General features: G+C 47.7%; 1 protein-coding gene across 4 annotated transcripts; it reads right to left on the bottom strand.

Moving 5' to 3' along the window:
* Nucleotides 1-197: 197 nt before the first annotated feature.
* On the bottom strand, nucleotides 198-17,741 carry SLC27A1 (solute carrier family 27 member 1). Of its 4 annotated transcripts, none has more exons than XM_036765446.1 (13): nucleotides 17,018-17,741; nucleotides 13,855-14,022; nucleotides 10,132-10,526; nucleotides 9,409-9,570; nucleotides 9,177-9,246; nucleotides 8,740-8,831; nucleotides 8,519-8,628; nucleotides 2,938-3,147; nucleotides 2,550-2,676; nucleotides 2,288-2,425; nucleotides 1,868-2,032; nucleotides 1,592-1,738; nucleotides 198-1,459 (listed from the first exon to the last, which is right to left on the bottom strand). In XM_036765446.1, the coding sequence occupies exons 2-13, from the start codon at nucleotides 14,019-14,021 to the stop codon at nucleotides 1,302-1,304; spliced, it is 1,941 nt and encodes a 646-aa protein (XP_036621341.1). In that variant the 5' UTR covers nucleotide 14,022; nucleotides 17,018-17,741; the 3' UTR covers nucleotides 198-1,301. The 4 variants fall into 4 exon arrangements, with proteins under 4 accessions (XP_036621341.1, XP_036621337.1, XP_036621350.1 ...); XM_036765442.1 differs by lacking the exon at nucleotides 17,018-17,741 and adding an exon at nucleotides 15,770-15,826; XM_036765455.1 differs by lacking the exon at nucleotides 17,018-17,741 and adding an exon at nucleotides 14,497-15,370.
* Nucleotides 17,742-18,188: the final 447 nt, after the last annotated feature.

Genomic DNA, 18,188 nt, shown 5'->3' with positions numbered 1-18,188 from the left:
ACATGGCCCGAGGCTCATCTCCTAACTCGCCCACCCGCAATCCCCTGCCCCGCTCCCCCACACCCACTCCCCTTCCCTGCCCCCTCCTTGTAGTGTGGGCTCTCTCTGGATAAAGTTCGAAAAGCGAGTCAGATCCTCAGTGTCCACACCGGTGACAGAACCAAGAGTACTCTAGTGTCACAATACCGGGCCTGAACTTTTTCATCAGAGCTTGTTTTCAAGTTTATTTTTTAAAACTCAAACTAAAAAATAAAATTGCCATGCCTGAAAACACCTGCAAGAAATAGCATGTACTCATCACCAGCCTCAGAAGCTCTTGGATCATCAGTTGGGTCACTACCAGCAAGATGTTACCGGAATATCTGCATAGTCACTACCAGAAGGGACAAGCAAGGACTTCTGAATGGTAACTGTCAGCAGGACTGGGTTGGGGGCTTCCACTGGAGGTCAGAGATCAAATACATGAGATTTCCAGTTAACTTGGATTAAGCACACAGACCAGTCCACTCTTATCCACAAGAGCACTGTCCCCACCACTCACAACACTGAGTAAGGGAATGAAGGTAAGTCCACTCCTGAAGCTTAAACTGAGTTAAAAGTAAGTACTGGAACACAGTGACTTAATGACTGAGGGTTCCTTAAGGCACAACCAATAAAACAGGCAGGAATGGCCCTCTCTGTGCAAAAGAGGCATTGACTACATTGTAGCCCTCCTATCTGGGACAGTTCGTAGTTAAGGAGCTAAGAAAAGCAGAGAAATGACTCTTGCTGACCAATTCTGGCTGAAGCAGGCCAGACAAGACAGGGCTTTGTGGCAGCTCCCCACACCTTGCCCCACCAACTCGGAGACAGCCTGTTTGTCAGGAGTCCCCTCTAGCCCTGGGAAAGGACCCAGGCAGACCCACACTCAGCACCTTGTGACTGGGAATCAAACCCTCATTTGGGAGCCATCCAAGGATCTACATGGGCTGAAATGCTCAGAACCTTGTGGGCCTCTTGGCTGCACCCCAACCCTCAAATACTCCAGCTACCCTGAGGATCCTCTTCAAGTCCTGTCCAGCTTCAGCTCCTGCTGAGGTCCAGAGCCCTGGACCTGGGGGAAGGGTCAGGGAGGGGCTTAGGAAGCAATTCTGACAAATCACATTAGGCCAACTTTTATGCCCTCCCCCCCAACCACACCCATTCTTTGGGAAAAAGGAGACTGGCTGGGTCCAGGACAGGGCAGGGCTATGGTTTCTGTCCTCAGTCCCATCCATCACTGCCAGAGAAGTAGAGGGTAAGGGATGGGGCAGCAAGCTCCATTAAAGGGAGAAGGCTCCTGTGCAGATGCCAGCGTAGACATTTTCATCCATGGGAATATATCTCCCTTGCTTCAGGTCTAGGAAGAAGAGTCGGTCTGATGTCTGGTGCAAGTCAAAGCCTTCTCGCTGAAGCCGTGTTTTCTGGATCTTGAAGGTCCCTGTGGAATAAGTAGGAAAAAACTACCCAGCCAGCAAAAGGGTGAGGTGGAGTGAGGCCCCCAGGGCAGGACAAGACCCTAGCGCTAGAGAAATCAAAATGGTATGAAATGAAGTAAAAGATGTGAATATACCTGTTGTGTCCACCTGAGGCAGGAGGCGAAGGAAGATGGGCCGAGCATATGGTGGAAGTACTCTCTGTAGCTCCTGGTACAGGGCATTGGGGTCCACCATAGCATGAGGGTCGGCAATGGCAGCCATTCCAGCCTTGCCCTCCACTCCTACAAGGGGGTTATATGCTGAGAACGTTACCAGGCCCCTGGACGTCTCCAGGCCTTTCAGTCCCCAAGGTTCCCCCAAACCATTTCCCATCCCATCACATTCTGCCAACTCCCCCCTGGGCTCCTTGCCTGGCACATCCACCCCATAAACTGCCACATCCGTCTGGCTCAGAACACGGCTTAGGACGCCTTCCACCTCAGTTGTAGAGACATTCTCCCCACGCCAACGAAATGTGTCTCCACTCCGGTCCCGAAAATACATGTAGCCAAGTTCATCCATCATCAGTACATCTCCTGTTGGATAGAGATGTTAAGGTGAGCTACTGTGGAATACTACTAGGGGACCTTATGCCCAAATTCCTACCCAGGTTGCCATTCTCAGAAGGTATCAAAGAAGTAGGTGAGGTAGTATGTCGGGTATGTAAGGAAGCAAGATACCTGAGAGGTAAGGAGAGATAAACAGTTCCTTTGAGATAGGGCTTAGGGTGTACTTGAGAAGTAAATGGGGTTTAAGGGGTACCTCAGTGATAAGATGAGGTTTAGCAGTACCTGAGAGGTAGGCACTGTCCCCTTTCCGGAACACATTATATGCTATCTTCTTGTTGGTTGCATTCTCATTGACATACCCATCAAACCGGCGAAGTGGGTCTTGCTGATTGATCTGCCCAACCAGAAGGCCAGGCTCCCCTAGGGATCAGAAGTATATATGTCAGCCATAGGATAGATCTGGGGTTTCTGGCAAGTGGAGATGATCTAGTACTTGAGGGGTTAATTGGGTGCTAGAGTGGATACTACCCCCCTTCTCCCTTACCAGGCTGGCAGGAAATGCAAAGCCCCTGGGCATCCCTCAGCAACTCCATTGTATCCTCATTCACCTTTACTAAGCGGATTGGGTACACATTGGGCAGGATCCGGCTATTGAAACCACATGCCCCCACCTAGGCCAGGTGGAAGGGGAGAGAAAATGTAAGGTCTCAAGCTGAGTGAGGAACCTGGGAGGGGTTGCCTCCCAGGCATTGCCACTCATCTTTCATGCCATAGTTAGATTTGATCACCTTATAGAGTTTGGAAGTTCTTATCTCCAGCTCTCTCTGATCCTCCACATCCTCCATGGTCATGCCTAGCAACCCAACCCCCCCCCCCCACCTCCCCACTCTGGCTTTTACCTGCCTTCCCTAGCTCCTACTTGCCCTCCCCACCTTTCCATCTAGGTTGGCGATGCTACAGTTGCATTCAGTTGCACCATAGAATTCTCCAATCTGCTGGACCCCAAAACGGCCAGTGAACTCCTCCCAGATGGCAGGCCTGAGTCCATTGCCCACAGCTAGGCGCACATGGTGCTGGTTCTCTGTGGGCCGCACAGGCTGCTTCAGAAGGTAACGGCAGATTTCGCCAATGTACTGAACCACCTGGTAGGAGTGAGGGAAGAAAGGACATGAGTAAAATTATTGTAGCAGGAGAGAGATGTCACTGGGGGACACATAGCAGAGGGCATGGATGAGGTGGTACTTGAGATGTCAGGAATAAATGTGTTAGAGGCATTAAATACGGAGGGAGGAATAAACACAAGGGGAAACAGACACCCTCAGAGAAGATCAGGGTTGGTAGGATCTTTAGAGATCTTTCAGTCCAACTAAAGAGGGCCATTAAGCTTCCATTTGACTATTTCTAATGCCTGGGAGTTCATATCTAAAATGCATCCTGTTCCTTTGTCTACACTTGAGTTGTTAAGCAGCAGTTCTTCCTCATACTGAGCTGAAAGATCACACAAGTAAGTAGCAGAGTCAGGACTGATTTTTGATCTTTTTTCTAACCGGCTGATCTGACTGCCCAAAGACAGCTACTGCTGAAATGATGCCCATATTCAGGAACCAGTCATCTCTTATTTCAAAAGACCATCAATTCAATCATTCTTTACCTAAATACTATGATGTTCTTCAATGTTCATTATGTCCAGAGCCATTATGTCCAACTCATCTAAAAAAAGAATGCATGAATCTGAGGTATAAGGCTTCTCAGTATCCTAAAGCCTTTGTCCTATTTCATTTCTCGAGTATATTTTCAAAAATTTGCCATTCTCTTCCTTGTCTACCTTTGCATTGAAGTCATCCAGTATATTACATCAAAGTACATGTACACTTAATTTGGAGAATACTGTCATGTTCTTCATAAATTTCTGTATTACTTTATCATCTACAATAAAGCATAAGCTATAATATCTTCATGGGGATGCTTTCTTAATTCACTGTAAGAACTCCAACCTATCCCAAGAAGTTATGTTCTTTGTTGATTTTAGGTGCATGTTGAATTCAAGTCCTTCATTTCCCTCTCCAAGTAGAACTTCTGAACCATCTTTCCATTTAGCTGCATCATGATGTCTTCTGCTATGATTTTCTAGCATTTTTAAAATACCAATGTGCCAGTGATGTGGCTGTGAATCATCGAATACCACAGTGTCTAAAGACTTGAAATTAAAACTCACCCAAAGGGCAACTGAGAGGTACATAGTAGATGTGAGTAGGCTTCAGCTCAAGGGACTGGGGAGCAAAGGATGTCATCACGGGAAAACGACCAAAAAAGAGATGGGCCAGTCAGAATGAGAGCAAGGGAAGTCTGGTGGGCAGCCTGTGTGCTTCATGGATAGCCAGGCAATGTCAAGAACTACAGACAGAAGCCTTCAGCATGTTAAGCCCTGTGGTGGGCTTACAAGAGATACACAGGATGGGAAGGTTGTATTTTGTAGGTTTAATGCATATTGGATTGGATTGGTTTTAGCCGTGCATCACTGGAGAGGAAGTACTCAAAAACAAAGAGATCACACATCTATCAAATGTCCGTCATTTATGGTTCAGTTGCTCAAGTAGTATGCCAGCTTGGTCACTGGAATGTAGAATTCCAGTGAAAAGATCCAGTAAGTAAACTGTTTGTAAACAGTCCAAGAACCAGGATTCTTAGCATCCTTTGCCCCTTTTCCATTGCTGACTGACAAAGCAGAAGAGGGTTATCTAGGACTGAAGGACATTTTGTATTTGTATTTCTTTCATGAGTTGTTAGGGCCAAAAAAATTCGCAGCTGGTAGCCAACCATCTGGTAATGAGCCTCTCTGTATCTGGGCTAGCCTGGTCCTTGCATAGCAGACACAAGCTCTTGCTGGGATTAAACATGGAGGCTGACTGACAGACGGACTGGTAAAACATGCCAGAGCTTGAGAACCTAAGATGATTTTTGTGGAACAATTTGTCAAAATTCATCTGAAAACGTGGTGTCCAGAATTGAACACGTACTTCAGGTGTGGTGTGACCTTTGAAGAAAACAATATCATCTCCCCTGGTTTAGAACAGGGGTTCTTGATGTCTTGGTAGTCAAGTGAAGCATATGGACCCATTCTCAAAATAATATTTAATACATAAAATACTTACAAAGAAAACCAATTATATTGAAATATAGTTATTAAAAATATTTTTTAAAAGTTCACTGACCCCAGGTTAAGAGCCCCTAGTGTAGAGACTCTATATCTATTAATCCAGCCCAAGACTGAAGCCACTTTTTTGCTAGTCAGGTCACATTGTTGGCTGAAAATAAGTTTGTGATAAACTGAAACTCCCATTTAAAAAAAATCTGAACTGCTGCCAAATCATACCTTCCAAATCCTGTACATATGCAGATATATAGAATTTTTTAATCTAAATTCAGGACATTTATCCCTGTGAAACTTCTTAATGGATTTGGCCTCACTTTCTCACTTGTTGAGATAACTTTAAATTTTAATTGTCATCTATTAAGTTAGTTATCCCTCCTAGTTTTATGTCTTATATAAATCTGATAAGCATGCCTTCTGTGTCTTCATCTAAGTTTTTTCTATAATTATAGAAAAGGAATAGTTTTTGACAGATACAAAATAGTGAAAAGGACATGGCATGGTACAAGATACCTCACTGTTGACAAGGAACGTCTTCTACTGGGATAGTTGTACAGCTAGCTGTGAATCCACTTAATTATCCTATCATCCAGCCCATGTATCATGATTACATCCGCAAGAATATGAGACTTTTTCATAGTCTTAGTATTGGAAGAGACCCTAGAAATCCTTTAATTTAGCCTCCCATCAGCAATCCCTTCAAATGCATTAATGACATAAAGAAACACCATTATCTACCAACCTAACAAATCTATCTGCAAATTACATTAATTCAGTACAACATGAGGACGTGGGAGATACATGTGGTGGTGTGGTATCAGGGAACTAATCTAACTTGACTTTCCTGGTAAGAAGATGTGGGGGCAGAAACAGTATGACATTTGCTCTATCCCACTTCATTATCTATGAATGCAAAGGTCCAGCACTGACACCTCTATTTTATGCTACCAGGGTTAATGATAAGACAGAAGGTAGGAGGAAAGACAAAATGGGGACCTATAGAATCTCAGAGCTGAAAAGGACCCCAGAGGTCCAACTCTTACCCAAAACATGAATCCTGTTTACAACGTGCTCTGTGAGGGACCTTTTGACTTTTGCTCATTAGGAAGTGATTCCTTACAGAGTCATACTCAACAACATACTTAGGAGAAGGTCATGAGTATGTATATACAATGTTTGTAGGAACATTTTAATTGACTTTCAAAGAACATAATCTCAACCTTCCTACTCTTAGAACGGAGTGAACTACTACTTTTCAGCTAGATTTTGAGATGACTTGCGAGTGTTTGAAGAATGGGTTAGTCAGGTCTCGTCCTAACTGTCCACCCTATCTCTGTGGTCTCCTAGCTTCTATTCCTTCTGAGACGTAGAGTAGAGTAGAAAGGGTTCTAGATTTGGTATCAGGAAGCCTGGTTCAAGCCTGGGGTCTGCCACTTTGTTAGTTAAGCACACAAATGACTTCATACCTCTGGACCTCAGTTTGTTATCTATAAAATGAGGAGGTCATATTGATTAAAGGAAGGGTGACCCAGAAGAGTAGTCACAGAGCCTAGGAGTTAGAAGAGACCCCAGAGGCCCATCTAATACAACCATCCATACCTGACCAAGAACATGACACATGATCCACCAACCTTTACCTAGAGTCCTCTAGTGAGAGGCAGGCCATTCCACTTTGGGGCATCTCTAATTGTTAGGAACTTTTTTTCTTCTCTGCAGCTTCTGCCTGTTTTCCTAATTTTGCCCTCTGGGGCCAAGCAGAACTAATCTGATACCTCTGCCATAGAACAGCCTTTGAAATGTCTGAAGACAGCTATTGAGGCCCTGCCCAAATCATCTCTTGTCTGAGCCAAACATCTCCAATTTCATCAGGCAGCCTATCCTTATTTGGCATGATCTCATGGCCCTTCACCATCCTGGTTGTCCTATTGCTCACAAATGTACTTCCTAAAATGCAGCACTGAACTCAAGCTTCTGGCTATAATCTGATCAGGGCAGAGCAGAACAGGAAGGTGAAGAGGAAAGGAACAAGCATTGATTGAGCACCTGCTGTGTGCTAGGTACTATACTAAGAGCTCTACAAATAGCATCTTAGGATCACCACCTCTACAGTCCTGTACACTGTCCTTCTTTTAACATAGTATACTATGATATTATCCTTTTTGGTTGCAAGATTATTCCACTGAATTATCACACTGAGTTAATGATCTGCTAAGATCTCCACTAGCCTGGGGAAACAAAGGAATAGTTGGTGAAAAAGCCAAGAGAGGAGCCAATACCAATACTGGGGACATTTATTGGGAGATCTTGAAGATTTCTCTTAACTTTCCACACCTGCTTCAATGCTTCTAGAATCTGTGACTTCCTGTGAGCACTCCCTCTGCCAGCATAGGTTAAGACCCCTCTCTCTGTACCTTAGCAGATAATCTTTGACTTTCTGTGGCTAAAACCATTCATAACCTGGTGGCCAGCTTTTTGGCTAGAAAGCAGAAACACCAGGTCAGCAGGCCTCAGTGCCTTTCCAGATTAGTAATACCTGCCAGAACTTAAAGGCAGCTAGGTGGCACAGTGGATAGAACACTGAGCCTGGAGTCAGGAAGATTCCTCTTCCTGGGTTCCAGTCTGGCCTCAGACACTGACTAGCTGTGTGACCCTGGACAAGTCACTTAACCCTATTTATCTCAATTTCCTCATCTGTAAAATGAGCTGGGGAAAGAAATGACAAACCACTCCAGTATCTTTGCCAAGAAAACCCCCAAATAGGGTTACAAAGAGTTGGACAAGACTAAATATGACTGAAAGAAAAAGCTACAGCTTGTGTTCCACTGGCAAAGCCTTCAGAAACTTAGGGGCATCTCCATGCTATGGTGAGACACTGGAGGAGAGCTTTATTAGAGGGGGCTTCCTTATGCTTGTTATTTTTCTCCACTGTCTGTTTTCCTGTAGGCACTACAAATGAAAACCCGTAAAAATCCTCAAAGGAGTTGACGACTTGCTTTGGGGGAGAGGAGGGGAAAAGCTGAGAAGCTTCATTGCTATTCAGGAAAGAAATCCTGACTGGTCAGCGGTATCAGGGGAGGTAACAGAGAGAGGAGCATTCAGACCAATCCCTGGGTCAAATGAAAAAGTCCAACCCAGGACCGCACTGCGTCCCTAGGTGTCGGTACCAGTACGTAGCCCCAAATGCTTATAAGAAAGCACAGATAAAGCAGGGAAGGGACGAGATGGTAGCAGCCGTGTGGGGAGAAGAGAGAAGGAAGAGACATGGAAGGAAATAGCCAAACGAAATGCTGAGGGGGGAAAACTGACACGGACATGAATACAGTGAGGGCATTCAGCATCTTTGGGGGGGAAGGAACCCTGACCGTGCAGTTGTGCTTGATGCAGTCATCCCAGAAGCGGCTGGCAGAGAACTTCTTCCTGATGACGACTGTGAGCCCATAGAGAAGGCACTGCCCCACCCCCATGATGTTCCCTGCAGAGAGACTAGATTAGCCTTAAAAGCCTCATCAGACCCACCCACTCCCTTCCTTCCCAGGGTCCATTCTGCATCATTAGTTGCTGAACCCCCCACTCCCTTCAGTACCTGCAGAGTGATACAGAGGGAGACAATTGTAAATTATATCTGAGGGTTTCATTCTGTAGGCATGGTGTCCGAAGGCTGCAATTCGATAGTATCTGGATAAGAGAGGAGAAGTGAGGCTGGAGAGGGTCTGTGGGAAAGAAGACCTTGGCAAGGAGAGGTGTGGGGAAGGGGTGAGATTCATGCTTGAGACACATGAGGTGGTGGCAGGGCTGAAGCCAAGATGGATATAAAGAGCTGGGGCTGGAGGATATAGGGAGAGGGCATGACTGAGGATAAAGATTGTGCAGAAGGGGCCAAGTTGAGACTGGGGCAAGGAAGCAGAGCTGATGAATTAGGAGGGTGGAAAGGTGTTAAGGCTGGAAAGCACAAGGGGAAAACCGCAGTTGAGGAAACAAGTATCCTCAGCATCCAGACCCTTACTCAGCTTTTGGTCCCACCTGCTGTGTACTACAATCGCGGCTTTGGGCATCCCAGTAGTGCCAGAAGTGTAGATGTAGAAGAGACGATCTGGAAGGAAAGGGAAGCATCAGGGGTGGGAGGAGCAAAGAGCTCTGTGGGCTTTGTTGGTGGAGATGGGGTTATGGGGATGGAGGAAGGAGAAGAAAGGGCAAAACAGGACTACACCAAAATTAGAGGTACTGGCAGGGGGAATCCCAAAATCAGACTCACCATCCATCCCTTTAGGAGGCACTTGCATAGGGGGTGCTGTAGAGGCCTCACTCAGCATAGGATCAAGAAGGTGAGTATCAGGAGTGACACCTTCTGGCCCAAAGTCCCCTGAGCAGAACTTCACTAGGTTTTTCCCCAGCTGTACACTCACTTCTGAAATAGCTGGAACACATGAAAGGTATGTCTGTTAGCCTCAACCTAAAGACAACATGGCCACCTCTGATCCATAACCATGTCTATTAACCTTAGCCTGAAGTCATGCCTCTGGGCCTCAGGGCACCCAAAATCACTAGTTCATAGACATACTCTTCAGTCTACCAATATGCCTGTTAACCTCAGTCAACAGACATGTTTCAGCTCCAATCCACAAACATGCTTGTCAGACCCAGCCCACAGACATACCTACAAGTGCTAGATTACCAACATGATTGTCAGCCCCAGGCTACAGACATACCTGGACATGCACAAGGCCTCCTAAGCACAAGGCCATACCTTTCCCTTGCCTAAACAGCCAGGGAATGCTTTTCAAAAGCCAGAGTTGATCGGTCCAGTCTAGCTAGCTTCCCTCCCCCAAGATCATACTGGCCCCCCAGATCCCACCAGTCACTCACCATTTTGAGCCATGCTCTCCCTCCTACCTCCAAAAGTCCTCCCCCTGACTAAAAAAGTAACCTTTGCCTTGAAATTGAGGGGCCTAACCCCCTGTACCACTCCCAGCCTCACCAGCTGCTAGCTCCCCCCCAAAGATCAGGGCCTTGGCCCCTGAAGTGCTGAGGCAGAACGTAAGGGGTTCCAACCGCAGGTTCACATTGAGCAAGGCAGCTTCCACTCCTGCCTTGGCAAGGCCAAGCCACAGTCCCACAAACTCAGGCCGGCCTTCCAGGAACATGGCAACCACATCGCCAGACCCATAGCCAAGCTGCAGGAACAGGTTGGCCACTGCATTGGAGTACTCATCCAGTTGCTGGAACGTCCACTGCTTTCCGCTGACAACATCTACTAGGGCCACCTTTTGGGGCTGTCGGTTGGCCACCTCCTGGAAGATGTAGGGAATGGTGTGCCTGGCCTGCTGGTGCCGTCGGAGCTCGTAGCGGACACTGCATAACACGGAGAGGCCACTGCAGCAGGAAAGAAAAGAGATCAGGTAGATCCTGTGACAGAAACTGTAGCAGCTGCCACTTCTATGTTCCACATAGCCCTACAGCATTGCTTCACCCAAAAATAAACACACAAATACTTTTTTGGAGGAGCAAGGCAAGGAAGGTTAATAGTCACAGGGCTACTGCATTTACCATGTGACTTTGGAGCAATCTCTTCCTCAGTTTCTCTCTCTGGGCAATGAAGTGGGCAGTGACCTATCTTGTGGGAGCAATGAGGCAAGTAAAAAGGATAAAGAATAATAATAATCCAGTAGAATGCAAATTACTTGGAGACGGAGATTTTCTCAATTTTGTCATGGTATCCCCAGTACCTAACATAGTACTCATATAGATGGTACTTAAAAATTAGATATTGATTGACCTATTAAACAAGTTTTTGGCAGATAAATCCAATTAAAAATTTTATGTCATAGTTCATGTTTTGATTAAAATGTTTTGATATAAAAAATACAATTATATAAGATATATAATTAGCTGTGTAATTAAATAGTACCTAATTAGCAATTATATTCCCAATTCCATAGGGAGATCTTTTAGCTCAAAGAAAGTTTCATAATATAATTTCTATTTACATACAACTCAAAGGAGCATGCTCATGTAAATCTCATAGAAGAGTCTTACAAAGAGGCCACCCCAGGCCTTGAGAACTAATCTACTGGGACTCAGAGGCTCCTTTATAGTTTACTTAGTATGATTAAAGATGTCTTCTCTTGTTAGAGTCAGAACCCAGTCAGTCCAGAAGATCCAATTAAACTAAGAGATACTTAGCTCTGATTGTCATACATTGGATCTCCAGAGAAAACATGCTTATTAGCTACAGTATAGGAAAAATGAAAGGTGACAGATCATTTACCTCTCCTGACTGTCTGTAAGGATGTGTATACTGTCAAGTCCTATAACATTAAGGCAGAATTCATGATTTCAAAGAAAATCATGAATATGCCTGAATGGTCCAGAATCGCAGGATATAAGGAATTCTCTAAGTATAAAGCAGAGGAGTTAAAGCATTTATCAAGCTCCAAAGCAGCAGACCCATGGACCAGTGTCCCCAATTCGATATCCTGGCAAGAACCTTCCAAGACCAATATGCCCATCTCACAATGGTGACCAGGAGGTTACAGAAAAATATTATGGCAGCAAGCCAAGCCCTACTGGTGCTTCTCCCCCCAGTGCTAGGGCCCTCAACTCTTTCAAGAAAAAAGTCATGACTTAAATGATAGGGATGAAGCAGGGGGAGAAGGAATATAGAGATAAACGCAAGAACGAAGGAGAAGGAATAGGAGAGAGGAACTTTTTGACCCAAATATTCTAGAAGACTTCAGGGACAGATTTCTGGGGACTGAATAAAGGTGTGTCGAGTTAAACCAAAGAACATAAATGCTTGTTGTGTTTGGGATATGCACTATCCTGTTAGACACATCCCCAAATACAGGATTAACCTGTTCAACAGCGGAATCCATGTTATTGAGCTTCAATAAATACAACTTCCAAATCATCACTCAGTTTTCTGAGACAGTTTGAAGATAATCTGCAAAGGTATGTTGGTAAATTCCTATTTTATTTTTTTCTTTTCTTTTTTTTTCCACTTAATAGTATTTTGTTTTTTCCAATTGCATGTAAAGGCAGTTTTCAACATTCCCTTTGATAAGATTTGAAGTTCCTATTTTAAATGGTCATTGCGTATCCTCTTTCTTTCTCTTTGAGTCATGAAGACCATACATTCCCACTTACCTCAACATGAGTAGAAAACACTAGATCAAGGTTTCCTGCTGAGTGGTTGAACTAAGTAATACTGCCGACTACTGAGGATGAGGGGAAGGGCAAAGGAGAACTAACTACAGGAGGGGCTGAAAGGGGAATCTGGGAGATTATGCCAAGGAGGGCCTGGGAAAAATAAGAACTGGAAAAAAAGATGGTAGAAGGGCCAAAGGCCATGTACAGGGTGGAGTGGGGGTGGGCCATGGGGAAACAAAAAAGAAAACTGGTTAAATATTTGATGAGGGAGAATCAAGTTTTAAAGGCCCTGAAAGAATAAAGATACTCTTGGCTGTAACCTGAGTACTCTGAGGGCTCAGCTATTTTGGGAGACCTAAGGAATCTCCCCCACATGGCCACCCCCTACCCCAGCTTCAGCTCTCCTCTGGAACTAGCTCCCCTCTCCCTCCATTCACTCTCTTCTGATCCTTGCCCTCTGCCCTATCACCACCTTCCCCTCTCAAGCCCTGCCCTGCCATCACCTCTCCTCCTCCCTCTATCCAGCTCTGTCCTGACACCACTTCCCCTCTCTCCCCAGAGCTCTACCCTGATCCTCTGCCTTCCTTCATTCCCAGCTCTATTACATTCTACCTGCAGGCCAAGCATCCCTGAATGGAGAGAGGAAGTAGAGGGCACAGGAGGGTGATGGGTGGGGACACACAGCAGAGAGATCACTGGTTCATCAGGGGTGACTCGCAGACATAGTCATGACTTTGGAATGGGGCACCTTGCTCTTCAGGCTAAGATATTTCTTTCTCCTGCCTTCTCCATCTTCATTGCTCATACCTTTTGTCCCTCTCCTCCTCCCACTCCCCCAGAATTTCCCTTGCAGCTCAGGAGACTGACCAGAGAGTAGAACTGCCAGTGGGAGCCTGGGGGTGAGTTCTAACTGTGGACAATGGATGCAGCAGCAGAGTTAGGGCATGTTACGCTTTAGAGTCCAATTTACCAGGCCTTCTTGTTCCCATTTCGGACTGCCCTTTCACCTCACTCCAGAGGGAACAAGACTCTCTTCAGACCTTAAAAGCCCTCAAACTTCACTCCCAATCGGAAGTGAACCATCTGCTAGCATCAGACTCCCAGGGTCTGCCTACACTGCTTTGTAGTGGATAAAGGGACCTTTCTCTTGCTTCCTGGCTCAGCCCCAGACATGTTTCACCCTCCTAATCTCTTCTTCCAAGGTCAGACTCTATTTTGAAAAAGCCACAGAGCCCCCAGAAGATATGAGAGACAAAGCAAACCCTGCATAACTTCACCCAATGCCATCAACTCTTTGCTGAGTCAGAGCAAGCCCCTGTACTGTGTAGGGGGCGAGGGATAGACTCTGACAGAACAAGCTGTACAAACTGTTCTCACTATGCCAAGGTCATGGAGCCAAGTTTACATCAAAAGCTATCACAACTCCAGCCCCCTCCTGTAGCCATCACTACCAAAACACCCAGTGCTACCATCAGCTTCCCTTATAACTCTGCCTCAGTGTCCCCATTCCTCCTCACAAAGCCCTTTGGTAGCCCATATCTCCCTCACTTACAAAAGATCCCTTAGTGCTGTCTTGAAAATAATGCGCAGGAAACGCCAACCGCCAGTGCCCACGTAGAGAGTCAGAGCAGCTGCCAGACCCCAAGACCAAGGCAGTCCCAGGAATCGGAGGAAGCCCACTGAGGCCACTGAAGCCGTGCAAAGGCCGGCAGCACGCATTCTAGGAGAGAGAAGGGGAAAAATCATTCTTACCCTAAGGCCATATTTGCAGGAAGTGGGGGAGGGGAGAGGCAGACAGACTAAGAGCAGGGAATAGGAATCACTGGATCATAGGACTTAGAAGAGACCAGAGGGGCAGTGGAGTAGAGGGTGAAGTGAAAAAAGAAAAGTAAAGGAGAAAACTAAAGAGGTAGGAGAATCATGGGAGGGCTGAGGCAGGAGAAAATGGGGGAAGAGGTGAACAAGAGTAACAGAACAAGGACTGAAGTGAGGAGGGGTCAGAGAGATGGAGGGGTCCTAGAGAGTAGAGGGGTACTGAGAAAGAGGAGTTGGGAAAGAGAGAGGAGAAGAGAGGGCAGGGAGAGTGTGAAAGAAAGGAGGAAGAGGAAAAAATGAGAGGGGAGGGGAAGAGTAAGGGGACAGCTCGGGGAGAGAGAGGGGAGAGTCACAGGGTTAGGAGAGGGGGCTGCATCACCTTGAGGGGAAGGGTGAGGAAGGAGGGCAGGAAGAGTCAAAGTGTCAGAGTAAAGAGAGAGTGGGAAGGGGGGAGCAAAAAGGGAGAGTAAGAGATGGGGATGGGGGAGGGGGAGAACAGGAATGAGGAACACTGAAGGGAGAGGTAATGAGGAAGGAGACAGGGAAAGAGGAAAAGGGGATAATGGAGAAGTAGTGAAGAAAACAATAATGGGGGACAGTGGAGGATGGACAATGTGAAGGAGGAAGGGGCACTGGCAGTAAGGGAAGGACAGGGAGAGGTGAGAGTAGTGGAGACTGTGGGCAGAGAGAGTGAGTGGAGACAGAGAAAATGGGGAAAATGGTGCAAATTCTAACGAAGGAGACAGGTAAGGACGAGGAAAAGGACGGTGAGAGAAGACGGGGGTGACTCAGAAGAGGCCTCCAAGATCCGTCTCAGCTGACTTGGTGACTTCTGGGAGCACTGTGGGAGGAGAGAAGGGCCGGGGCCAGGGACAGGCTAACAGGGCTCATTAGAGGGTTTCTTATATTGGTACAGGTTGGAATAGATGGCTTCTCTGGTCTCGCCAAATTGATTTAGGGACTACTAAGGGAGGACAGTGAGGGGACGGTGGGGAGAGAGGATGAAAAGGGACCGTGAAGAGGCAGTGAGGGGGACGGTGAGGGAGACCATGAATGAGAACTGTGAGGGAACAGTGAAAAGGGACTGTGGAGGGACGGTGGAGGGACAGTGAAGGATGAGAGTGAAGGGACAGTAAGAGAGACAGGGAAGAGGGAGACCAAAAGGGAACAGTGAGGACAGACAATGAAAGGACATTGAGGGAGAACAGCAAGAGGGACACTGAGAGGGCAGTGGGAGGGGCTTTGAGGAGGGAGAGTGAGGGAGGACGGGGGGGGCGGGGGGGGGGGGAACAGCAAGGGAGAACAGTGAAAAGGAACTGTGAAGGGACAGTTAAGGAGACAGTGAGGGGCACCGTGAGGATGGAGACTGAAAGGGGACAGTAAGAAGGGCAGTAAGGGAACAGGAGCGTCTGGGTCAGGTACACATTGGACTCGGTGACCTCTAGGGTCCCTTCCAGGCTATGTGGTGACCGCTGTGACTGGGGAGAGGTCTGCAGGGGGGCGCTGCGAGGACACGGAAGGACAACGGTGGGGAGGATCAGTGAGGGGATGGGGGGCAAGGGGAGGACAGGAAGGGGCGTCAATGAGGGAACGAGAGCTGTAGAACAGTGTCACACGGTCACACACACACACACACGCGCGCGCACACGTACCTCACTCCCTCACTCCCTGGTCCGCCCCCCAGGGCCTCCCCACCCTTTCCCTTCCCCCTCTCCGGCTTCCGGAGGTCCGGACCATAGAGCACCTGGGGGGCCAGAGAGGCCGGTTCCGAGATCCGGCAGCTAGAGCAGCCACCCTCCAGCTACCCTTCGTTTCCATGGCAACCCGCCGCCGGGCAGGCGCCGAGCGGGGGAGGGTAAAGGAAGGTGCCTCCCACGTGAGCTGAGAGCCGGGCTTCTCTCCAGCCTCCTCCCCCAACGCCCACCAGGGCAGGTATGGAAACTGAGGCCCAGAATGGACGCTTGCCGGGCGTCCCCGGACTCAAGCTGCCGGATCCGATCCTGGGTCTGAACGTGCTGGGCCTAACTACTAGTCCCAGGCGCACCGCGGGCGGCCGCCCCCTAATGCTTGTAGAATGAATGAACCCGTGTTTGCGGAGCTCTGTCCACCCCGGTATTTTTGTCCGTTCGCTCGTGCCGCAAGGACAGCACCGAGATATTGGGCTCCCGCTCCATGCCCAGCACTCTGCCAGGGGCTTTGGATAAGTCCGTATGTCTATACCGACTCCTCGTCCTCTTTGACCTTTGAATGTGCCAAAACCGACACCAGCCACCCCCCTCTTTGCAACTCCTGAGGTCTAGATTCACGATTCCCAAAGCGGGAGCCCAGAGACCATCCAGCTCAGCCTGCACAAGGCTCCCCTCTAAAACAGGATTTCAGGGGATCTGCGAACTTGGATGGGACAAAAAAATTACACCTCTATTTTCATTACTTTCTAATTGAAATTAAGCATTTCCTTAAACTATTTAAAAACATTATACTGAGGAGGGTTCCATAGGCTTCACCAGAGTGCCAGAAGGGTCCACGGCACAAGGTGAAGAAAATCTCTCTAAATGCTCTAGAACATACCCAACGAGAAGTCATCCAGTACCTGCTTGAGGAGCTCCGGGAAGAGTGAAGCATCGCTGATGACCCTTGGAGATTTGCTATCTCCACCCTGGCGTTAATCACAGTGTATTAATATGATAATGACAATCATAGCTCTTGTTTATCTAGTGTTTTATGATTTGAAAGGAGAGAAGAGCCCTAGCCTGGTTAAGACTGGGTTCTTGTACTCTCTGGCCCTTCTGCCACTCTCAGGGGAACCCTTAGGCAAATTCTCTTCCCCAGGAGTTGTTGGCAGCTCCCATTGGGTTCAGTGGTCCCGGGGTTAATGCTCTTTCTGGTCCTTGATCACTCACCTCCTAAGAGTTCTCCTCAACAGCTTTCATGGAAGGTCGGGTGATCAGAGGCCCTCAGTCCAGAAGGCAACCACAGCAGCTTTAAGTCCAGGGCTTCTGCTCTGATTATCAACTAAATCCTTAGTACTAGAGCTCTCCAATGCTGTCTTCCAAGGTACACTAGCTTAAGCCCCCTAGGGCTCTCTTGCTCCACAAGGCCTCCGTGGATAAGCAATGTGGGCAGAAGAGGCAGCTGGGGATCTCACAGCCTCCACATAGGAAGCCTTGGTTTCCGCCGAGGGCACATAAAAAGCTTCATCTCTGGTTTCTGAGGATGTCCAGCCTGCTGAAGAGGGGGCAGAATCACAGCTTCCTCCGACTGCAGCTTTTCCAAACAGGATTTCAATGGTATCACAAGCAGATGTCCCCAGAAGGCAGCTGTATTCTCCAAGTTACTACTCAGATGCTGCTCTTTCTATAGCCTGGCTATATGAAGCCCCCTAAAGCAGCTCCTCTGATGCTCTATTTAGGATGGGAGGGGGGGAGGAGGCAGTGCACCTATGGCGGGCTGTAGCACCGACCCCAACTCTGGGTGCTGCCTGGTCCGGAAGTGCCACAGAAGCTCTGGGGAGGTCCCTTCCCAGCTCTCACTCCACAACTTCAAGTTCTTAGCTCAGATCCCCACTTTCCTCTCCCCCAACCTGCCCCTACCCCTTCCCCCGCCCCCGCTCCACCCCGATCCTTTGGATGCTTGTTTTCAAACAAGCTCTATGACCTTTCCCCCAGTTTCTCTTCCGTGGGGGGAGGCAGCCTTGGCCTTGCTCCAGTGCCCTTTGGAGAAGGGGGCTGACAGGCATACACTCTATAGCCTCCTATTGGTCCCTTGAGTGTGGGCAGCTCAGCTTGAGGGAGGGTGGGGTGGGGAAAATAGATGGAAACTGTTGTACTGCGTTCCCCCTTCTTCCCCCACACTACACACAATGTGGAACCAAGCCTGGCAAATGGCTCGCCCAACAGCCCCTCCTGCTGTCTTGAAATTGTAGTGCTCTTTCATTGATCTCATTATAGATTTAGAGCCAGAAAAGACCTAGTCCAAAAGACTCTCAATTTATATCCAGGTGATATGTCCAAGACCACACAAGCAGTAAGTGACACATTAGGATTTGAACCCAGGTCTTATGACTATGAATCC

This window comes from Trichosurus vulpecula, chromosome 1, assembly GCF_011100635.1.
Source record: "Trichosurus vulpecula isolate mTriVul1 chromosome 1, mTriVul1.pri, whole genome shotgun sequence".
Lineage (NCBI taxonomy): Eukaryota > Metazoa > Chordata > Mammalia > Diprotodontia > Phalangeridae > Trichosurus > Trichosurus vulpecula.
Note: the sequence above shows the minus strand (reverse complement) of the source record. Positions and strands in the feature narration are given on the sequence as shown.

What these genes read in the sequence shown, in the direction of transcription:
- SLC27A1 (XM_036765432.1), bottom strand. Translation starts at nt 14,048, where the DNA reads ATGATTTTTCCCCTTCTCTCTCCTAGAATGCGTGCTGCCGGCCTTTGC. An exon ending in TCGCCAACCTAGATGGAAAG is followed by an intron (nt 2,677 to 2,937) that starts GTGGGGAGGGCA and finishes CACCTGGCCTAG; the next exon opens with GTGGGGGCATGTGGTTTCAA. An exon ending in TTATGGGGTGGATGTGCCAG is followed by an intron (nt 1,739 to 1,867) that starts GCAAGGAGCCCA and finishes ACCCCCTTGTAG; the next exon opens with GAGTGGAGGGCAAGGCTGGA.